This window comes from Haliotis rufescens, unplaced genomic scaffold (genome assembly GCF_023055435.1).
Source record: "Haliotis rufescens isolate VD_foot unplaced genomic scaffold, xgHalRufe1.0.p SCAF_18, whole genome shotgun sequence".
NCBI lineage: Eukaryota > Metazoa > Mollusca > Gastropoda > Lepetellida > Haliotidae > Haliotis > Haliotis rufescens.
This window is the reverse complement of record NW_025963868.1, coordinates 25,893,123-25,913,413: the sequence shown is the minus strand read 5'-3', so window position 1 is coordinate 25,913,413 and position 20,291 is coordinate 25,893,123. Positions and strand designations below refer to the sequence as shown.

General features: G+C 41.7%; 1 protein-coding gene across 2 annotated transcripts; it reads right to left on the bottom strand.

Moving 5' to 3' along the window:
- Window positions 1-5,551: 5,551 nt before the first annotated feature.
- Window positions 5,552-18,142, bottom strand: LOC124132949 (probable indole-3-acetic acid-amido synthetase GH3.9). 2 transcript variants are annotated; one of them, XM_046497130.2, is made up of 8 exons: window positions 17,989-18,142; window positions 17,471-17,574; window positions 15,758-16,758; window positions 14,039-14,245; window positions 9,796-9,923; window positions 8,924-9,057; window positions 8,324-8,406; window positions 5,552-6,476 (listed from the first exon to the last, which is right to left on the bottom strand). In XM_046497130.2, the coding sequence occupies exons 1-8, from the start codon at window positions 18,054-18,056 to the stop codon at window positions 6,255-6,257; spliced, it is 1,947 nt and encodes a 648-aa protein (XP_046353086.2). In that variant the 5' UTR covers window positions 18,057-18,142; the 3' UTR covers window positions 5,552-6,254. The 2 variants fall into 2 exon arrangements, with proteins under 2 accessions (XP_046353086.2, XP_048254438.1); XM_048398481.1 differs by lacking the exon at window positions 17,471-17,574 and having other exon boundaries at window positions 17,989-18,118.
- Window positions 18,143-20,291: the final 2,149 nt, after the last annotated feature.

Below are 20,291 nucleotides of genomic sequence, written 5' to 3'. Positions count from 1 at the left end.
TATACCAGATAGTTGGAACACGCACTACAGTAATACCAGATAGTTGTAACACGCAACACAGTAACACCAGATAGTTGTAACACGTACTACAGTAATACCAGATAGCTGTAACACGTACTACAGTAATACCAGATAGTTGTAACAGGCCGTACAGTAATACCAGATAGTTGTAACACGCACTACAGTAATACCAGATAGTTGTAACACGCACTACAGTAACACCAGATAGTTGTAACACGCACTACAGTAACACCAGATAGTTGTAACACGCTCTACAGTAATACCAGATAGTTGTAACACGCACTACAGTAATACCAGATAATTGTAACACGCTCTACAGTAATACCAGATAGTTGTAACACGTACTACAGTAATACCAGATAGTTGTAACTTGCACTACAGTAATACCAGATAGTTGTAACACGCACTACAGTAACACCAGATAGTTGTAACACGCACTACAGTAATACCAGAAAGTTGTAACACGTACTACAGTAATACCAGATAGTTGTAACACGCACTACAGTAATACCAGATAGTTGTAACACACAACACAGTAACACCAGATAGTTGTAACACACAACACAGTAACACCAGAAAGTTGTAACACGCAACACAGTAACACCAGAAAGTTGTAACACGCAACACAGTAACACCAGATAGTTGTAACACGCAACACAGTTATACCAGATAGTTGTAACACGCACTACAGTAATACCAGATAGTTGTAACACGCACTACAGTAACACCAGATAGTTGTAACACGCACTACAGTAACACCAGATAGTTGTAACACGCTCTACAGTAATACCAGATAGTTGTAACACGTACTACAGTAATACCAGATAGTTGTAACACGCTCTACAGTAATACCAGATAGTTGTAACACGTACTACAGTAATACCAGATAGTTGTAACTTGCACTACAGTAATACCAGATAGTTGTAACACGCATTACAGTAACACCAGATAGTTGTAACACGCACTACAGTAATACCAGAAAGTTGTAACACGTACTACAGTAATACCAGATAGTTGTAACACGCACTACAGTAATACCAGATAGTTGTAACACACAACACAGTAACACCAGATAGTTGTAACACACAACACAGTAACACCAGAAAGTTGTAACACGCAACACAGTAACACCAGAAAGTTGTAACACGCAACACAGTAACACCAGATAGTTGTAACACGCAACACAGTAACACCAGATAGTTGTAACACGCAACACAGTAACACCAGATAGTTGTAACACGCAACACAGTAACACCAGATAGCTGTAACACGCAACACAGTAACACCAGATAGCTGTAACACACAACAAAGTAACATTCCAGATAGTTGTAACACGCAACACAGTAACACCAGATAGCTGTAACACGCAACACAGTAACACCAGATAGCTGTAACACACAACAAAGTAACATTCCAGATAGTTGTAACACGCAACACAGTAACACCAGATAGCTGTAACACGCAACACAGTAACACCAGATAGTTGTAACACGCACTACAGTAATACCAGAAAGTTGTAACACGTACTACAGTAATACCAGATAGTTGTAACACGCACTACAGTAATACCAGATAGTTGTAACACACAACACAGTAACACCAGATAGTTGTAACACACAACACAGTAACACCAGAAAGTTGTAACACGCAACACAGTAACACCAGAAAGTTGTAACACGCAACACAGTAACACCAGATAGTTGTAACACGCAACACAGTAACACCAGATAGTTGTAACACGCAACACAGTAACACCAGATAGTTGTAACACGCAACACAGTAACACCAGATAGCTGTAACACGCAACACAGTAACACCAGATAGCTGTAACACACAACAAAGTAACATTCCAGATAGTTGTAACACGCAACACAGTAACACCAGATAGCTGTAACACGCAACACAGTAACACCAGATAGCTGTAACACACAACAAAGTAACATTCCAGATAGTTGTAACACGCAACACAGTAACACCAGATAGCTGTAACACGCAACACAGTAACACCAGATAGCTGTAACACACAACAAAGTAACATTCCAGATAGTTGTAACACGCAACACAGTAACACCAGATAGCTGTAACACGCAACACAGTAACACCAGATAGCTGTAACACACAACAAAGTAACATTCCAGATAGTTGTAACACGCAACACAGTAACACCAGATAGCTGTAACACGCAACACAGTAACACCAGATAGCTGTAACACACAACAAAGTAACATTCCAGATAGTTGTAACACGCAACACAGTAACACCAGATAGCTGTAACACGCAACACAGTAACACCAGATAGCTGTAACACACAACAAAGTAACATTCCAGATAGTTGTAACACGCAACACAGTAGTAACATATAGTTGTCACACCGCACAGTAATAACATATTATTGTCACACGACACGGTAATAACACATAGCGATCACACGGCACAGTAATAACGTAAAGTTGTCACACGACACAGTAATAACATACAGTGATCACACAGCACAGTAATAACATACAGTGGTCACACAGCGCAGTAATAACATACAGTGATCACATAGCGCAGTAATAACACATACTGGTCACACGGCACAGTAAACACGAGTCTTAGCACATTAAAAGAGCGTGGTGCACAGTCTCACTAAAATAAGCACAAAGGTTAGGAGAGATATCCCCTTCTCCCCAGCAGGCCACAAATTAGCCAGAAAGTTCACGGACATGTGGGTCGCAGACATGCGATGTAAATCAACCACAACGCTTGTGACAGAACAAGAGGCGTGTACATCGAATGGGAGGACCGCTCGACACAAGAAACGCGGTTAATGAGTTGTCCTAACATAGTGAACGTAGGATGAATTCCCCAACACGGCAGCCTGCTACATTAGCAGGGCACAGGCAACAATGGGAAGACTGTATACTTCGTGTGCAAGCGAGTCATTTTTCTTGTACTATTCCTGAATTTTGCCAATGACGTTGCTGTCAAAGTGGACAGATAATGCCATCACATCAAGAACTTCATTGGCTTTATCAAAACGGACAAGATCAGGTTCGTGGCCAGGTTCTCTTCTGATGCTGTTTTGGGGCCAATTCCATGAAATGTTAATAACATCATTTGCCATGACTATTTGGTCATGTTCAGGGTCATATCATGGATGGATGGATCTTACATCAAGGAAAGAACAATGCCATCACGTCTGTTTGTGCCAAGGAATGGCATCCACTTACATCGTATTGGAGAGCGCGTTACAATTATTGCATCATCAACCAGCCTACTATAGCAGTAGTAATATTAAAGGTAGTGGTAGCATCAGTATCCGTTTTTGTAACACTAGTAGTGGTTGTTGTTAAGTTGTAGTTGAAGCAGTAGCAATGGTGACACAATAGTAGTAGAAGTAGTAGTAGTAGTAGTAGTAGTAGTAGTAGTAGTAGTAGCAGCAATTGTTGTAGTAGCAGTAGAAGCTGCAGCAGTGTAAGTAGTTGTATGTTATTAGTAGTACCAGTACAAGTAGTAGCAGTACTGTCGTAGTAGAAGTAGAAGAAGGAGTAGTAGTAGTAGCAGTAGCAGCAGTAGTAGTAGAAGTAGTATTAGTAGTAGCAGCAGCAGTAGTAGTAGTAGTAGTAGTAGTAGTAGTAGTAGTAGCAGTAGTAGCAGTATAAATAATAAAGAATAACAGCTGTTGAAGCAAAAGTATAGTAGAAGTAGTAGTAGTAGTAGTATTTGCAACAGCAGTAGTAGTAGACGGAGTAGTATCAGCAGCAGTAGCAGTAGCAAAAGCACTAGACCCGTGAAGATCCGGGGCAAAATACATGAACCCAATATTTCAAATGTTGGAAACATATGATGCCGTATCTTTCTATGGCATGAAAAACATTTGGACATTTCAAATTTACAAAAAGGTTTTCCCCTCCCTAAAGAAATGTCCATATTACGAATCCTAGTAAACTAAGAAAAAAGTCGGAAATTTTATAACCAATTACAATTAAAAGAAATGCTTTGGAAATACTCTATGTTCAAGTATTTACTGGGGTATCAACTGCTGCATTCTTGCTTCGAAGTGTCTGTAAATCCGACCAAAGCATTCATGGTGAGGTAACATTGGGTTTAACGTCGCGGCCAAGATTATTGCACTTATATAGCGACGCGCATGCACGCGTGTGTGTGGCTGCTTGTACTAGTCCGGACTGATGCCGATTTATAGTGCTAGCACACTGAGATACCATGCCGCAGTTTAACATGGATAGTACCATCTTTTAACGTCTTTTGGTATGACGCGGCCGGGGATCGAACCCCAGACCGTCCGCTCTCCGGGCGGACGCTCTACCACTAGACCACGGAGGCGGTCCAAAGCATTCATGACAATGGTGCTTGTGCATACAGCAATACAGGAGGATCATATGCTTCAAAGGTGCAGCTTCATATGTATTAACGCCCAAATTTAGTTCATATCGGTTAACCTGGTCATAGCATGAATTCGCGTTTGTTTCAATTTTGTGAAATCCAGCTTTTGGTCTTGTGTGTGCATATCATGAAACGCAAGACCAAAACTCATATGTGCTTGGGCTGTTAACCAATGAAATGAAGTCCCAGGGTGAGGATTGCCCCTGCTGTGTCCCCATGCACATCACCCCCGCTACCCCAGCTGCATGGCACACACGGGAAGAATGGCCCGGTTTGATTCAAGGTCGGAAGGCTAGACATCAATTATCTTACATAACGCATCACAAAATGTAGTTGTTTACGTCGTATACTGTGTCTGAGTGGGGTATTCATGTTAAACTGCGGCATGGTATCTCAGTGGGGTAGCACTATCAATCGGCATCAGACCGGACTAGTACAAGCAGCCACACAAACACACACACACGTACATGCACGTCGCTATATAAGTGCAATAATCTTGGACGCGACGTTAAACCCCATTTCACCTCACCTCACTTCTGATTAGTAGAGCAGGTCATGTCGTCCTTCAAATCCGCATCTTCGTACTGTGACGTCAAAATGGATAGACGTGTCGGTAGTATTACAAATGTCATTTCTCAAATGAAATGCTTGGAAAATGTTGGCCAGATTTTATTTTATTTCGATATCATACACTTTTAGAACCAAGAAATAATTACGTGATATTTGTGAATCAGTAAAACTGTGAAAATACAAAACCCAGAGCATAAGTTTTAACCCTTTTCGTCCTTCATGCGGTCATAACATCTGTTGTGATTCTTCAATTTCGGTTGTTATGTGTTCCCAATTAATGTATTATTATCACACAACTATCACTAGAAACTAATATCTCTTACAGTTTTGGAAATATCCGAATATCACCAACTTTTTTCAACGAGTATATACAAACCATTCATGTAAAGTGAGGATCATCTTCCCGAGGCAAGAGAGTTAACTGACTATAAAAGTCCAGTTTCCACCGTTGCCGAACTAGGCTGGTATTATGGAATTACATTTTGGCTGGACTAACGAGTCTATGCATAGTCCAAACAAAATCGCGCACCGAAATCGAAATCCGGTTCGTAAACTGTCGTGCAGATTTCGGTCGATTGCAGGATTTGCAAAGCATGTGCACCGCCAACTCGTTGTCAGCAGATATTTTCCATCTCTTTTCATATTTTTAATCAAGGTGCTCACGCGATTTGATGCATTTCGCAATGTAAGACCCGTTTTACCACAATATCATTCTTGATTATTGCGCAAGATTACTGACTGGGCGCCACCATTTTGTTTGAAGCAAACGCAAGTGATACGAGAGGTGGATTCTGATTGGTCCATAGGAGAGGCTTAGAAGGGACATAACTGGAAATAGCCACTGGTGGCGCTACGATCGAGGCCAGTAATTCCAGCCTAGTTCGGCAAGGGTGGAAACTGGCCTTACAAAGTCAGTTAACTCTCTTGCCTCGGGGAGATGAGTGAGGATTAGCTTGAAGCAGTCTTAAAATAACCAACAGCATTAGAAAACAACTCACAGATTAATTTAATCTGCAGAGCTGTCTTACAAGTCTCCTCCAAGCCTGTAAATAATACACAATCTTCATAAACACTGTGTGCGAAAACAGCACCAGCTGGAAGCAGTAATAAAATATTTATAAATGCCTCAACTAAACAAGCACTTTAAACCTGTTTTACGTTGACAAACTACTTCTCATCAAGGGTCACAGAATGTTGTTTCTTCATGGATGACAAATATATGAAGTGTCCATGGTTTGTCCATTATTGCAAGTAGGAATCTTGGCACAGTTTTAGATTCACAACCTGCTTGCCAACAAGATTCGTATAAATTCTCGTGTCTTCGTTAACTTCGGGTACTTGTACTGCTGTAAAGCAGCTTGAGGGTTCAGGTCAAAGTTGACCTGCTTGATGACGTGAAGTGTCCCAGACTTGACCTGCACGATGACAGGGGCGGCAATCGTCCCCGTTACCTTGTTACCGCAGTAATCTTCAAAACGGGATCGTAGCATACCAATGATCTGAAAACAACAGGATTTTAAAGACAAAAATATTTTTAACATAGTGATGAGCGCTCACTGTCCTCTTTCTTCTGTAGAAGAATCTAAGAGTGTTCTTTTTAATGGCGCGATTAAATATTATGAAATGGTGTGCTGATCAATGAACGTTCAAAAAGCCCATTTTGCCATATTCTCTTCAGTGACCCAACTCATTTGTGCAAGGACGCTGAAGAGCAGACAATGTCAGACAAAGGGGTAGAAGTGAAACGGGGTTTAACGTCGTGTTTAAGATTATTGCACTTACTTTGCAGGTGTGTGTGTGTGTGTGTGTGTGTGTGTGTGTGTGTAAGTGTGTGTGTGTGTGTGTGTGTGTGTGTGTGTGTGTGTGTGTGTGTGTGTGTGTGTGTGTGTGTGTGTGTGTGTGTGTGTGTGTGCGTGTGTGTGTGTGTGCGTGTGTCCGCTTGAACTAGTCCGGAATCATGCCAGTTACATATACTTCTAGTCCACTAATATACCATGCCGCAGTTTAACTTGGGTATCCTATTCGGACACACGCCGAGGCAGGGTAACAACAAGTACCATATTTAACATAGGTCTAGAAGCTTCGTACAACATATCTTACACATACAGTAAAACAATGTCTGTTCGTAACATAGAAGACTACATCGAAACAGTTGTTGAGGCTCGGTTAAATGAATACGCATCGTACATCGTTATTATAACGTTTGGTTTGTCTGTCATGGAAACCCTCCTGGGAAATAATATGTTCCCTCCTGGGAAAGAAACATGTAATACTGGCGACCTATATATTCTGTCATGGAAACCCTCCTGGGAAATAAACATGGAGTACTGGGGACCTATATATTCTATCGTGGAAACTCTCCTGGGAAATAAACATGGAGTACTGGGGACCAATATATTCTGTCATGGAAACCCTCCTGGGAAAGAAACATGTAATACTGGCGACCAATATATTCTGTCATGGAAACCCTCCTGGGAAATAAACATGGAGTACTGGGGACCTATATATTCTATCATGGAAACCCGCCTGGGAAATAAACATGGGGTACTGGGGACCTATATATTATGTCATGGAAACACTCCTGGGAAATAAACATGGGGTACTGGGGACCTAAATATTATGTCATGGAAACCCTCCTTGGAAAGAAACATGAAGTACTGGGGACGTATATATTCTGTCATGGAAACCCTCCTGGGAAATAAACATGGAGTACTGGGGACCTATATATTCTATCATGGAAACCCGCCTGGGAAATAAACATGGGGTACTGGGGACCTATATATTATGTCATGGAAACCCTCCTTGGAAATAAACATGGGGTACTGGGGACCTATATATTATGTCATGGAAACCCTCCTTGGAAAGAAACATGAAGTACTGGGGACGTATATATTCTGTCATGGAAACCCTCCTGGGAAATAACATGGAGAACTGGGGACGTATATATTCTGTCATGGAAACCCTCCTGGGAAATAACATGGAATACTGGCGACCTATATATTCTGTCATGGAAACCCTCCTGGGAAATAACATGTGGAACTGGGGACCTATATATTCTGTCACGGAAATCCTCCTGGGAAATAAAATGGAATACTTGCGACCTATATATTCTGTCATGGAAACCCTCCTGGGAAAATAACATGGAGTACTGGCGACCTATATATTCTGTCATGGAAACCCTCCTGGGAAATAAACATGGAGTACTCGGGACTGTTCTGTCATAGAACCCTCTCATGGGAAACAAGCAAGGTGTGAAGGATGACTGTGTGCTAAAACATTGCTTAAAGGTTACTTGAAGCTTCGACAAACCTAATACACTCACTCACTCACTAAAGCAAGGGCGTACCTTTTCCTTGTCTTCATCTGATAGGATCGTATCATCCTCAAGCTCCAGAAATATATAGTAGCACCGTGAGGGGGACACATCACCTGTATACAAACAGGGTTGGTAAAACTGAATTAATCTTTTAAGATTTGCAGGAGGCATTGTGTTTTACATGAGTGGAAATTCAACATTTGACACTTCCTGCTTGTTGCATGTACCAAGCCGGTTCCAAATGAAATGTCAGGGTATCAAATGTTGTGTTCAATAAATGTGTCAGTATTAACCAAATGCATGGAATGGTAGTGTCAGCAAACGTAATACAAAGGTTCTGGGCTGCTATATTTTATCCCGTTGAACACAAACAGTGCAAAAAGTATAAAAGTGCACTCAAACCTATTCGAATTAATTTGACGTTTACCAAAAAAGGGTGTTGTTTACACGGACTGAATTAGTCGTGGGCGAGTTTTGTCCCTGAGATAGTGGTATAGAATCTTCCATCGTCCTGATAATGTTCGACATCTGCGAGCACCATACCCGTACGAATTGGTTTAATTACATCACTATAGGCTTTCCTCCTACATCAAGCTGACATGCTGTGATACTAGTTTAGGAACGTTATACCTGTGATTGCGTCTACGTTATGACTCTCACACGCCATGTAGCTGTATAATGTTCCTGACGTCCACGTTCTGGCAGCATCGTGGACGGCCTCCGTGAACAGGGACTCTGGGTACTTGCCCAGATAGTCAGACGATCTGTGGGGATAATTGTACAGGGTTCCTTGTAATCAAGTGCCAATGGCAAGTTAAAATGGTAAAATGCAAAGACCGAGTTTCTTGTACCTGAAAGGCACACACAAACCTATGTATAGTATACAGAGCCAGGTCCTCAAAAGTAATCTGATCAACCATCTGAACATAGGGACACGCTTGATGCATTGTCTTATAAAACCTGGGGATTCAGAAATTGACTAAATACTAATCACATTCAGTGGCATACTTTCATATGACAACTGTTCAATATCTAGTGCTTTTTTAAATGACATTCTCCGAGTTTATTGAGGGTTAAAAGGGTTCCTCTTGTTTGTATACTTTTTATTCAAAAAGGTACACCTGGACTTCTTGAATGTCTTAGATAAAGCCCTTTCTATATCCACAAGAAATATCTAAAAACGGTCGATCGAATAGTGATGATACCTGGTGCTGGCGAAAAGGTGTCCTTATCCTGCCCAACCAGTGGCATGCATCACAAACACATGCAAAAGCAAGTCAAGGAATAGGCTACACGGAAATGAAAAATGATAACAATAACAATAAAGAAGGATGATGATCATGATGATGATTGCCGATTTACTGCATTCTGAGCTCCCTGAGAAGTATACCACCCAAGCTGAAGTCGACCGCAGTCGATTATCAAATATTGAAATGCTTTCAGTTCACTGGTCAATAAGTAAGCACAAACACCCTGGTAACATTGATCTGTCATCAATGTACCTCTGGGAGAAGATGTAGTTGGGAGTCGTCCCAGTGAAGCTGCTGACTCGCACGACGTCCCCGGTCCTGTATCTGTACAGCCCCATCCATGTCGTCACCACCATCTCGTACTCCCCACCAACCTCCACCTGCAGAAGGAGAACATAGGGCATTGTAGGGGCTAGATATCGCGGGTAAATATACGGGGGTAAATATACATAGGGTATTGTAGGGGCTAGATATAGAGGTAAATATACGGGGGTAAATATACATAGGGTATTGTAGGGGCTAGATATAGCGGGTAAATATAAGGGGGTAAATATACATAGGGTATTATAGGGGCTATATATAGCGGGTAAATATACGGGGGTAAATATACATAGGGTATTGTAGGGGCTAGATATCGCGGGTAAATATACGGGGGTAAATATACATAGGGTATTATAGGGGCTAGATATAGCGGGTAAATATACGGGGGTAAATATACATAGGGTATTGTAGGGGCTAGATATAGAGGTAAATATACGGGGGTAAATATACATAGGGTATTATAGGGGCTAGATATAGGAGGTAAATATACGGGGGTAAATATACATAGGGTATTGTAGGGGCTAGATATAGCGGGTAAATATACGGGGGTAAATATACATAGGGTATTGTAGGGGCTAGATATCGCGGGTAAATATACGGGGGTAAATATACATAGGGTATTATAGGGGATAGATATAGAGGTAAATATACGGGGGTAAATATACATAGGGTATTATAGGGGCTAGATATAGGAGGTAAATATACGGGGGTAAATATACATAGGGTATTATAGGGGCTAGATATCGCGGGTAAATATACGGGGGTAAATATACATAGGGTATTGTAGGGGCTAGATATCGCGGGTAAATATACGGGGGTAAATATACATAGGGTATTATAGGGGATAGATATAGAGGTAAATATACGGGGGTAAATATAGATAGGGTATTAAAGGGGCTAGATATAGAGGTAAATATACGGGGGTAAATATACATAGGGTATTATAGGGGCTAGATATAGCGGGTAAATATACGGGGGTAAATATACATAGGGTATTGTAGGGGCTAGATATCGCGGGTAAATATACGGGGGTAAATATACATAGGGTATTGAAGGGGCTAGATATCGTGGGTAAATATACGGGGGTAAACTACATAGGGTATTGTAGGGTCTAGATATCGCGGGTAAATATACGGGGGTAAATATACATAGGGTATTGTAGGGGCTAGATATCGCGGGTAAATATACGGGGGTAAATATACATAGGGTATTATAGGGGATAGATATAGAGGTAAATATACGGGGGTAAATATACATAGGGTATTATAGGGGCTAGATATAGGAGGTAAATATACGGGGTAAATATACATAGGGTATTGTAGGGGCTAGATATCGCGGGTAAATATACGGGGGTAAATATACATAGGGTATTGAAGGGGCTAGATATCGTGGGTAAATATACGGGGGTAAACTACATAGGCTATTGTAGGGTCTAGATATCGCGGGTAAATATACGGGGTAAATATACATAGGGTATTATAGGGGATAGATATAGAGGTAAATATACGGGGGTAAATATACATAGGATATTATAGGGGTTAGATATAGGAGGTAAATATACGGGGGTAAATATACATAGGGTATTATAGGGGCTAGATATAGCGGGTAAATATACGGGGGTAAATATACATAGGGTATTGTAGGGGCTAGATATCGCGGGTAAATATACGGGGGTAAATATACATAGGGTATTTAAGGGGCTAGATATCGTGGGTAAATATACGGGGGTAAACTACATAGGGTATTGTAGGGTCTAGATATCGCGGGAAAATATACGGGGGTAAATATACATAGGATATTATAGGGGCTAGATATAGGAGGCACATATACGGGGCTAAATATACATAGTGTATTATAAGGGCTAGATATAGGAGCTAAATATACGGGGTAAACATATGGATGAATATAGGGTATTACAGGGGGTTAATATAAGGATAATCATGCGTTATGATAGGGGAAGGTATAGGGGGTAAATATACAGGGAAGATAAAGGGGTGAATATGGGGGTGAATATGGGAATATGAATAGAGAACAAATACTATATAGAAGCAAAAATACAGACAGTCAGGAGCCATATCCGAAAGACACAGGTGAGTAAAAGTTTGTTTAATGCCACAGTTAAAACATCCTCAGCTACCCAGTGTCAAATACCCAAGACTTTGTTTTGACTCCGGTTCAAAAGAGATCCGTGAAGATCCGGGGTAGAATACGTCTGCAGCAAATCATGCTTGCCGTAGAACGCGACTATGCTTGTCGTGAGAGGCGACTAACCGGATCCGGTGGTCAGACTCGCCGATTTGGTTGATGCATGTCATAGATCCCAATTGCGAGGATCGATGCTTATGATGTCAATCACTGCATTGTCTGGTCCAGACTCGATTATTTACAGACCGCCGTCATATAGCTGGAATATAGCTGAGTGCGGCGTTAAACAACAAACCAACCAACCGGTTCGAATGACACGACGATAAAAAAGACGTCATATAAATTAAATGGATCTTTCATGGTTTGACAAGTTGTCTTATCACCATTACTTGACTAGACTTTTACGTGCCATCACTTTTCGATAGTGAATGATTCAATCACGATTTGGACTGTCACTTTTGCGATTTAGTAATCAACGCTCTAATTTGTAGGATAAAATGTTGTTCTGGTGTGACCTCTAATGGTTGTCCTCAGATCTTTGTGCAGGGGTAGCGAGCACCAAGGTCTGCTTTTAATGAGACTGAACAAGGTTCATCCATCAGGAATTTGCCGGCTGTAGACTGACGAATATGCAAAAGTAAGTAGAAGATACGGTTGTCACAGGGTGTATCCTTTCCCATAGAGCGGATCGTTGATCTTGCCATCAACCACGTGCCTTGTCCAGATTTTATCTTGTATAAACTCGTCATCCCTGTGGTGAGACAGAATGGTGTCTCAAGCATCTTATTGCTTGTCGTAAAAGGCTACAAAATTGGGCAACCCGTTTACCGTGTGTTGTGTCCCTGTATCAATGGAAGAAGGCATTCTGGTGGTTGTGGGCAACGGAGCCAGTGTCTGGTCTGGTCACGCCATGCCCTGATCATGGAAAACATTCATCCCTAAATTATTTTCAATTTTTTTCGTATCAATGAATGTTAATAATTGAAATTTATCGTGTATAAATTGCCTAGAGTCCTATGTCTGAAGGCGGTGGCTCATGGGCTAATCCGGTAAGACGGACCTCTGAAATCTGTGGTTCTTGGGAATGATGTCATGGGCCAAACCAACCTTACATTTTATTCTTTTAGTTTTCATAGCTTTTCTTGTCTCTTTTTCCGGAGTGTAACATCCTTGTAGCATTATCCATGTTGACACTTGATGGCGGGTGGGCCGCAGAGGTGCCGAATACTATTCTTACGCCATGTCTCAAGACAATACACCTGGTTCATCAAAGACAAATAGACGCAGACACGTGGACGTACTTTCTTCTGATGAGGAGTCCCTCTTGCGATAAAAGATTCCTAGCCACGATCAATAGTCATTGCTACTGCTGATTGAAATCCATTATAGCTTAATCCGTTCGCTATCTCCATGGGCATCAAAGGTGCCTGTGGAGATGCGAAGGATGTCACACGCCTGCGGGCGGGTTCCCGACTTGTGGAAAGTGCAAAGAGGCGCAATCTGTCAATCTGTTTGGTTTACAACAGTTTACTAATACTCTGATTATTGTCTCTGCATAAGACACTAAATTCGTGCAGAGGCATTGTCAGAGACCTACCTTGGACATCAGCAACGAACTACCAAAGTCACCTGTCTATTTCAAACCAAACTAGCATCTCCTAGGTCAAGGATGACCAGTTTATCCTTGATGTGTATGGTGGCTTAACTTTAGTTGCTGGTGATCTCAAGCTCTTTTTTATCATGTATGTATGTATAGTGACTATTTATGATTGTTACATGCTAGTTTTAAAAATAAATCTGTGATTTTAGAATATCTGTTCTTTGTTGACAATTTTTTTTTATAATCCACATATATTTATAATTATAGACACAATATAGCGGAAATACAGCACATGGGGCTTTAGATATTAACGCACCTACTACAGTCGTCATATACATGCAATATTGTTGACTATCATACACAATCAAACAGAGAAACAAAGACACAGTCACTCGCCCTTCTCACTTACAACATCAAACATGAGATTACCTCGTGAGCCAGAACGGTCGTGGGATCCTCCCTGTCTATGTAGTCTTTGGGTATGAACTCATAGAAGTTCAGACACGGCAGGATTGTGTATTCAGTCTTTGTCTGATCCTCCACGTGCAGGTTCAGACCGTACAGACTCTCAGACGAGATATGGACGCCGGAGGATGCCGGCACCCCACCTAGGAAGTTCTTCTTCAGAAGCTCAGTCTGTAATGATGGAATGAAAAACAAATAGAGGTACCCACAAAAATAAGTACTCATGATACCAGGGATGGTGGTTTAAAGAAAATAATCATGATTAGAGGCAGCCATCGAGAAATACTGTAAGCCTGGAAGACCTACAATAAAATGTGACCAGAACTCGTCATAGAGCTATAATTCCCAGTTGGATTTGTGAGTAGAAAATGATTTAAGGCAAAGAAAAGCACCATAATGTAAGAATGCCTCTTTATGGATTGAGCAGTGATTAGGAAAACCACCATGAAATTATGAATTAAATTCCACCCCGAACTCTAATAAATTGTAAAATCTCTTGGGCATCAAGTTGATGGCTTCTTGTAGTTTCCAGTTTTGAAGTCTTTGAGGTTGGTGGTGAGGGCTGTGACTCTCTCCCACTGAATACTGTGGCTTGGGTTGTCACGGATGTGGTCTGATAGAGCTGATTTAGAGTCATCTTTGGAGACTGAGCTTTGATGTTCTTTAATTCGGGTTTTGAGGAACCTAGACTTTTCTCCTATGTAAGCTTGTCCACAACTGCAAGGAATGTGGTACGCTGCTCCTGAATGTTCTAGCTAGTGGCTGGATGGTGGTTTCCTTGTGGCTTTAATTGTGTTCTGAATGGTATGACTTCTCTTCAATGCTACAACGTGATACGACATTGAGTCCTGAATGACTTATGAAGCCTTACATGGTGTTTAAGATTTCAGTTGGCAGGCTGATCTTGCACAAAGCGATCTACTGTAAGACATATCTTAATTAAGACTTAGTGTATTTATTGTACAATGGCAGTCTTTTGGGGTGGGGATGCCCTGCAGTTGACGTTTCACACAACACGCCCTAAATCCGGATTTGATTCCCCACATGTGGCCATACTATTGCTAGAACAGTGCTAAAACTCATGTTAAACCCAAAACCTGACGACCAACAATATAACAAACATGAAAAAGAAATATCATTATAATAATAATCCTACTGATTTTCTACATATTCTTCTGTATATTTATTTCAGCTTTATTTGTTACTTTGTTGTTTTTATGCCGCACTCAGCAATATTCCAGCTATATGGTGGCAGTCTGTATATATTCGAGTCTGGACCAAACAATCCAATGATTGACATTGTGAGCATCGATCAACGAAATTGGGTAGGATGACATGCATGAACCAAGTCAGCGACCCTTAGGACCATTAGGTCACTTTAAAGACAAGCATGGGTTACCGAAGACCTATTCTAGCCCAGATCTGCACAGGTCTGCTGGCTAATAATGAAACAAACACAAGCATTGGTTATTTAGTGGTGATGCATTTGATACGGGCATGACAAGGTACATGGCTGTCGCATTTTCGGCGACTGTTTTCAATTGCATACATTCTTTTGCCTGGCAGTTTATGGTCCGATGCTGAGGGTGTATACAATGGAGAACGACAGTGACAAATTGATAGTAATCAGATTAGAGTTGAGGTGGTGCCGCAGTACTGAAAATATTCTAATTATATACTTACTGCAAACGAGTAACAGCCAGTTCCTGGAGCGTGGAGGGCTGCAAAGTTCGGCCACACACGTGGACCGAAGTGAGAAGTTCCTTTACGGAATATGTTCCGAAGCTCATCGGCTCTTTCCGGATTTGAGGTCAAGGACTTCTGCAATTTCTGTTTCACGCCAGGGTCGAGCTGAACGGCTTCGTTTATTGTTCCAGATTCTATATCATCACATAATTGTTTCCAGTACTTCTGAATTGTTTTAAAGAAGATTAGAGCAAGCGGGGTTGAGATTGAACTGAAGAGAGTCACATTCTTTTCCTTGAGCCCAAATAAGGAATGAAGGTACATGACCTTCTCCTCGTTTCCCATGGTGTACACTTCCGGTGGAGACGCAGATAATGGACATATAAAATATGCCGACCCACTTCCGGCTCCCATGGGAACCCCTAGATCTGACTTGGTGATGGGCGGTTTAACACGGATGTCATGCCACAGCTGTAACTTTGACATGTGTCGAAACCGGAACAATGTGGTGCGGAGATAGGCGAAATACATCCAACTGACCTTACCAAAGAACTTCAGGTCCTTTGGATGTCTCTTAATCTTTCCTGAGGTTGTTCCAGACGAAAGGACGATGTATTTGGGTGATCCCGGAAACATTACATCACACTCCCCATCAATAACACGAGACACGTAAGACTCATAGTGTGCGTAGGTGGTTATTGGGTGCGTAGCGAGGAATTCTTCTACTGTCTTTATGGCACTGAATTTGAAATCTTTACCATACGCCACCTCTACTCTTTGTTTGAGGATGTCTCGCAGGAGGTCAGCCTGGGTGGTCTTCACGTCCTGCATAGGAGCTAGAATCTTTGTCTTGAGACGGTAATGTTGGATGAGGAGCTTCTTGAAGCTGACGTATTGTTGGAGCATTGTACTCCATGTGTGGGAGCGCAGAGGCTCAGATCTGTATATGTCTGCTGCTACAAGTGAGGACAACATGAAGACAATCCCGACCAATCGTTCTGGAACAAAGAAACAGAGACACGGGTTGAGTCATACTCCACTTTGAAGGATGACATCGACCTTCCGTTCCAAGCGCTGCTTTAATAATGAGGCTAACATCATCGAGCTATGAAGCATAACTCTTCACTGACAGTTACAGCCCTGGTGTCATATACCGGAGGGGGGTTCAAGTGTTATTGCGTGATAATTATGTCACGTGTTACTTGGGTCTTTCTGTCCCTGATGGCGCGGGTAGTTGCTCACTCTTTCAGCCACTGGTTAATGGATCAGGCCACCGTTAGATGACTGGGATATTGTTGATTATGGCGTTAAATGGCATTACCCACTCTGACTTGTACATCATTCCACGTGTTTTTGTTTCAGACATGTTTCGAGTTATCAGCCAACCCTAGTTTTAAAATCGCCAACAAAGTAAGCATATAAACCGGAAGGAATATGCGAATGAGTGTTTGAGTGAGTTTGGTTTAACACCGTCTTGAATGGTATTTCACTTATATAACGGAATGTCAGCTTAATGTAGGAGGAAAGCTCAAACTGCTGCAGAGTGCAGATGTTTATCCATGATCACAGTATGGTGCCAACAGACACATTATCGTAATCGCGCGCCTTTAGTTTACAACGGATCCTGTCAGCTAAGGTAGGCAACTCTGCATGGATAAATTAGAGTGTCTGAAACACGTATAATATAAATCTAAATAAGGCTCCACTCACCTATTATCAGGGCATTGACATTCTGCGACGATGATCTGAACGTGAGATACAAGCCAAGCACTCCAAAATGAAACCCGACAATCAGGACCAGCAATGGGCTCACCCTGGGGACAGAAGGAAGCACCCCGGGGGATAGAAGGAAGCACCCCGGGGGATACCGGGTTAGAACAGATCCGACCTTTGTACGAGACGACTTGATGGATCAGGTGGTCAGGCTCGTTGCATGTCATCGTAACCTAACTCACCCACTTAATCAAACAGTTAATCGAACCCTTCATGGGTAACAAACTCGGGTGGTCAAGGCTAAGGAACTTACCTCGTACCAGATTGTCTGGTCAAGGCTCGATTATTTACAGACTGCCATGATCATGTAGCTTGAATATTGCTGATCCGACGGTATACAACAAACATACAAACACACACTTCCCTGTGAACCACTCATAAAAGTAGTAACAGAGAGAGCACGATTCATATAAGGTCAACAACTATTTTAATTTACTAATATAATGACATCCTACCTTGAATCGAACAGGGTCATTATTCCCGTGTGTGCCATGCAGCAAGGGTAGCGGATGCTGATGGGCATGGGGAGACAGAAGGGGTACAACTCATCCCCGCGGCTTCATTTCATTGGTTAACAGCAAGAGCACATGTGGTCCCATTTTCCATGGTGTACGCATTTTTAATTCAAAACTGTGCAGTTCTTGTTCAATCGTTGTCATCTTATGCAAGTTTCTTCTCAGGCTCTTCATTGTTTGGGAATTATTAGACCGTTAACGATGTCGCCAGGTAAGTTGTCTGTCAATGTCTGTTGTGTTATATCTAGGATGCGTCTTATATAAATCTCATAAAAGTCATTCTGTTCTTTATGATAATGATTTAAATTCGAATATGTTATGAAACACATTTCAAACTGAGAAAAAAAATAACTCGGGGAATGTATTGAGTCAATCCAGTCTTCAATTGTGTGTATTGAGTCTTCACTTGTGTGTATGGAGTCTTCACTTGTGTGTATGGAGTCTTCACTTGTGTGTATGGAGTCTTCACTTGTGTGTACGGAGTCTTCACTTGTGTGTATGGAATCTTCACTTGTGTGTATGGAGTCTTCACTTGTGTGTATGGAGTCTTCACTTGTGTGTATGGAGTCTTCACTTGTGTGTATGGAGTCTTCACTTGTGTGTAGTGAGTCTTCACTTGTGTGTATGTTATTTCAAACTGAGAAAAAAAAATAACTCGGGAAATGTATTGTGAGTCAAGCCAGTCTTCACTTGTGTGTATTCACTCTTCACTTGTTTGTATGGAGTCTTCACTTGTGTGTATGGAGTCTTCACTTGTGTGTATGGAGTCTTCACATGTGTGTATGGAGTCTTCACTTGTGTGTATGGAGTCTTCACTTGTGTGTTTGGAGTCTTCACTTGTGTGTATGGAGTCTTCATGGAGTCTTCACTTGTGTGTATTGAGTCTTCACTTGTGTGTATTGAGTCTTCACTTGTGTGTATGGAGTCTTCACTTGTGTGTATAGAGTCTTCACTTGTGTGTATGGAGTCTTCACTTGTGTGTATGAAGTCTTCACTTGTGTGTATGGAGTCTTTACTTGTGTGTATGGAGTCTTCACTTGTGTTTATGGAGTCTTCCCTTGTGTGTATGAAGTCTTCACTTGTGTGTATGGGTTCTTCACTTGTGTGTATGGAGTCTTCACTTGTGTGTATGGAGTCTTCACTTGTGTGTATGGAGTCTTCACTTGTGTGTATGAGTTCTTCACTTGTGTGTATGGAGTCTTCACTTGTGTGTATGAAGTCTTCACTTGTGTGTATGGAGTCTTTACTTGTGTGTATGGAGTCTTCACTTGGGTGTATGGAGTCTTCACTTGTGTGTATTGGTTCTTCACTTGTGTGTATGGAGTCTTCACTTGTGTGTATTGAGTCTTCACTTGTGTGTATGGAGTCTTCACTTGTGTGTATGGTTGAAGGCCGTCAAGTGGGAAGGTGTGGTTGATAGTTGAGATGCACTCGACTGGAACATCATATTGCAACCTTGCCTCGCACATGACACAACACAGCTGAGAATAATTGAGTTGAATGGCTTGCCAAATCTACATTTGTGCAAAAGAATAAATTTCCTCAAAGAGGTTCAGTACTTTTACAACAGGAGCTGTTGTAACGCCTCCATTGATTTGACTATAAAACGCGGGTAGAACAGGTTACCCGTCCATCTTCGCAGAGTTTGTTGCGATAAAACACGCTGTTCAGCTCGTGTGAAAGATTGTTACACATCGTGATTATCTCATCATTTACTCGTACTTAGACCATCATGTACTCGTGATACATCGTGACAGATCGTGGCTGGTTTGGCCATGAATGTGTGTCCTGCTCGTGTCCTGCTCGTGTTATACTCGTGTTACATCGTGTCCTGCTCGTGTTATACTCGTGATACACCGTGACAGATCGTGGTTGGTTTGGCCATGTGTATCCTGCTTGTGTCCTGCTCGTGTTATACTCGTGTTACATCGTGTCCTGAAGTGTTACACTCGTGTAACATCGTGTCCTGTTCGTGTCATACTCGTGTTACATCGTGTCCTGACGTGTAACACTCGTGTAACATCGTGTGTTGTTCGTGTCATACTCGTGTTACATCGTGTCCTGCCCGTGTTATACTCGTGTCTTCACTTGTGTGTATTGAGTCTTCACTTGTGTGTATTGAGTCTTCACTTGTGTGTATGGAGTCTTCACTTGTGTGTATTAAGTTTTCACTTGTGTGTATTGAGTCTTCCCTTGTGTGTATGGAGTCTTCACTTGTGTGTAGGGATTTTTAACTTGTGTGT

Excerpts from the sequence above, each read along its gene's own strand:
- LOC124132949 (XM_046497130.2), bottom strand. The coding sequence starts at position 18,056 with ATGCCCATCAGCATCCGCTACCCTTGCTGCATGGCACACACGGGAATA. Across the intron at positions 17,575-17,988 it reads ATGACCCTGTTCGATTCAAG|GGTGAGCCCATTGCTGGTCC; the intron begins GTAGGATGTCAT and ends TTCTGTCCCCAG. Across the intron at positions 6,477-8,323 it reads CAGATGAAGACAAGGAAAAG|ATCATTGGTATGCTACGATC; the intron begins GTACGCCCTTGC and ends TGTTGTTTTCAG.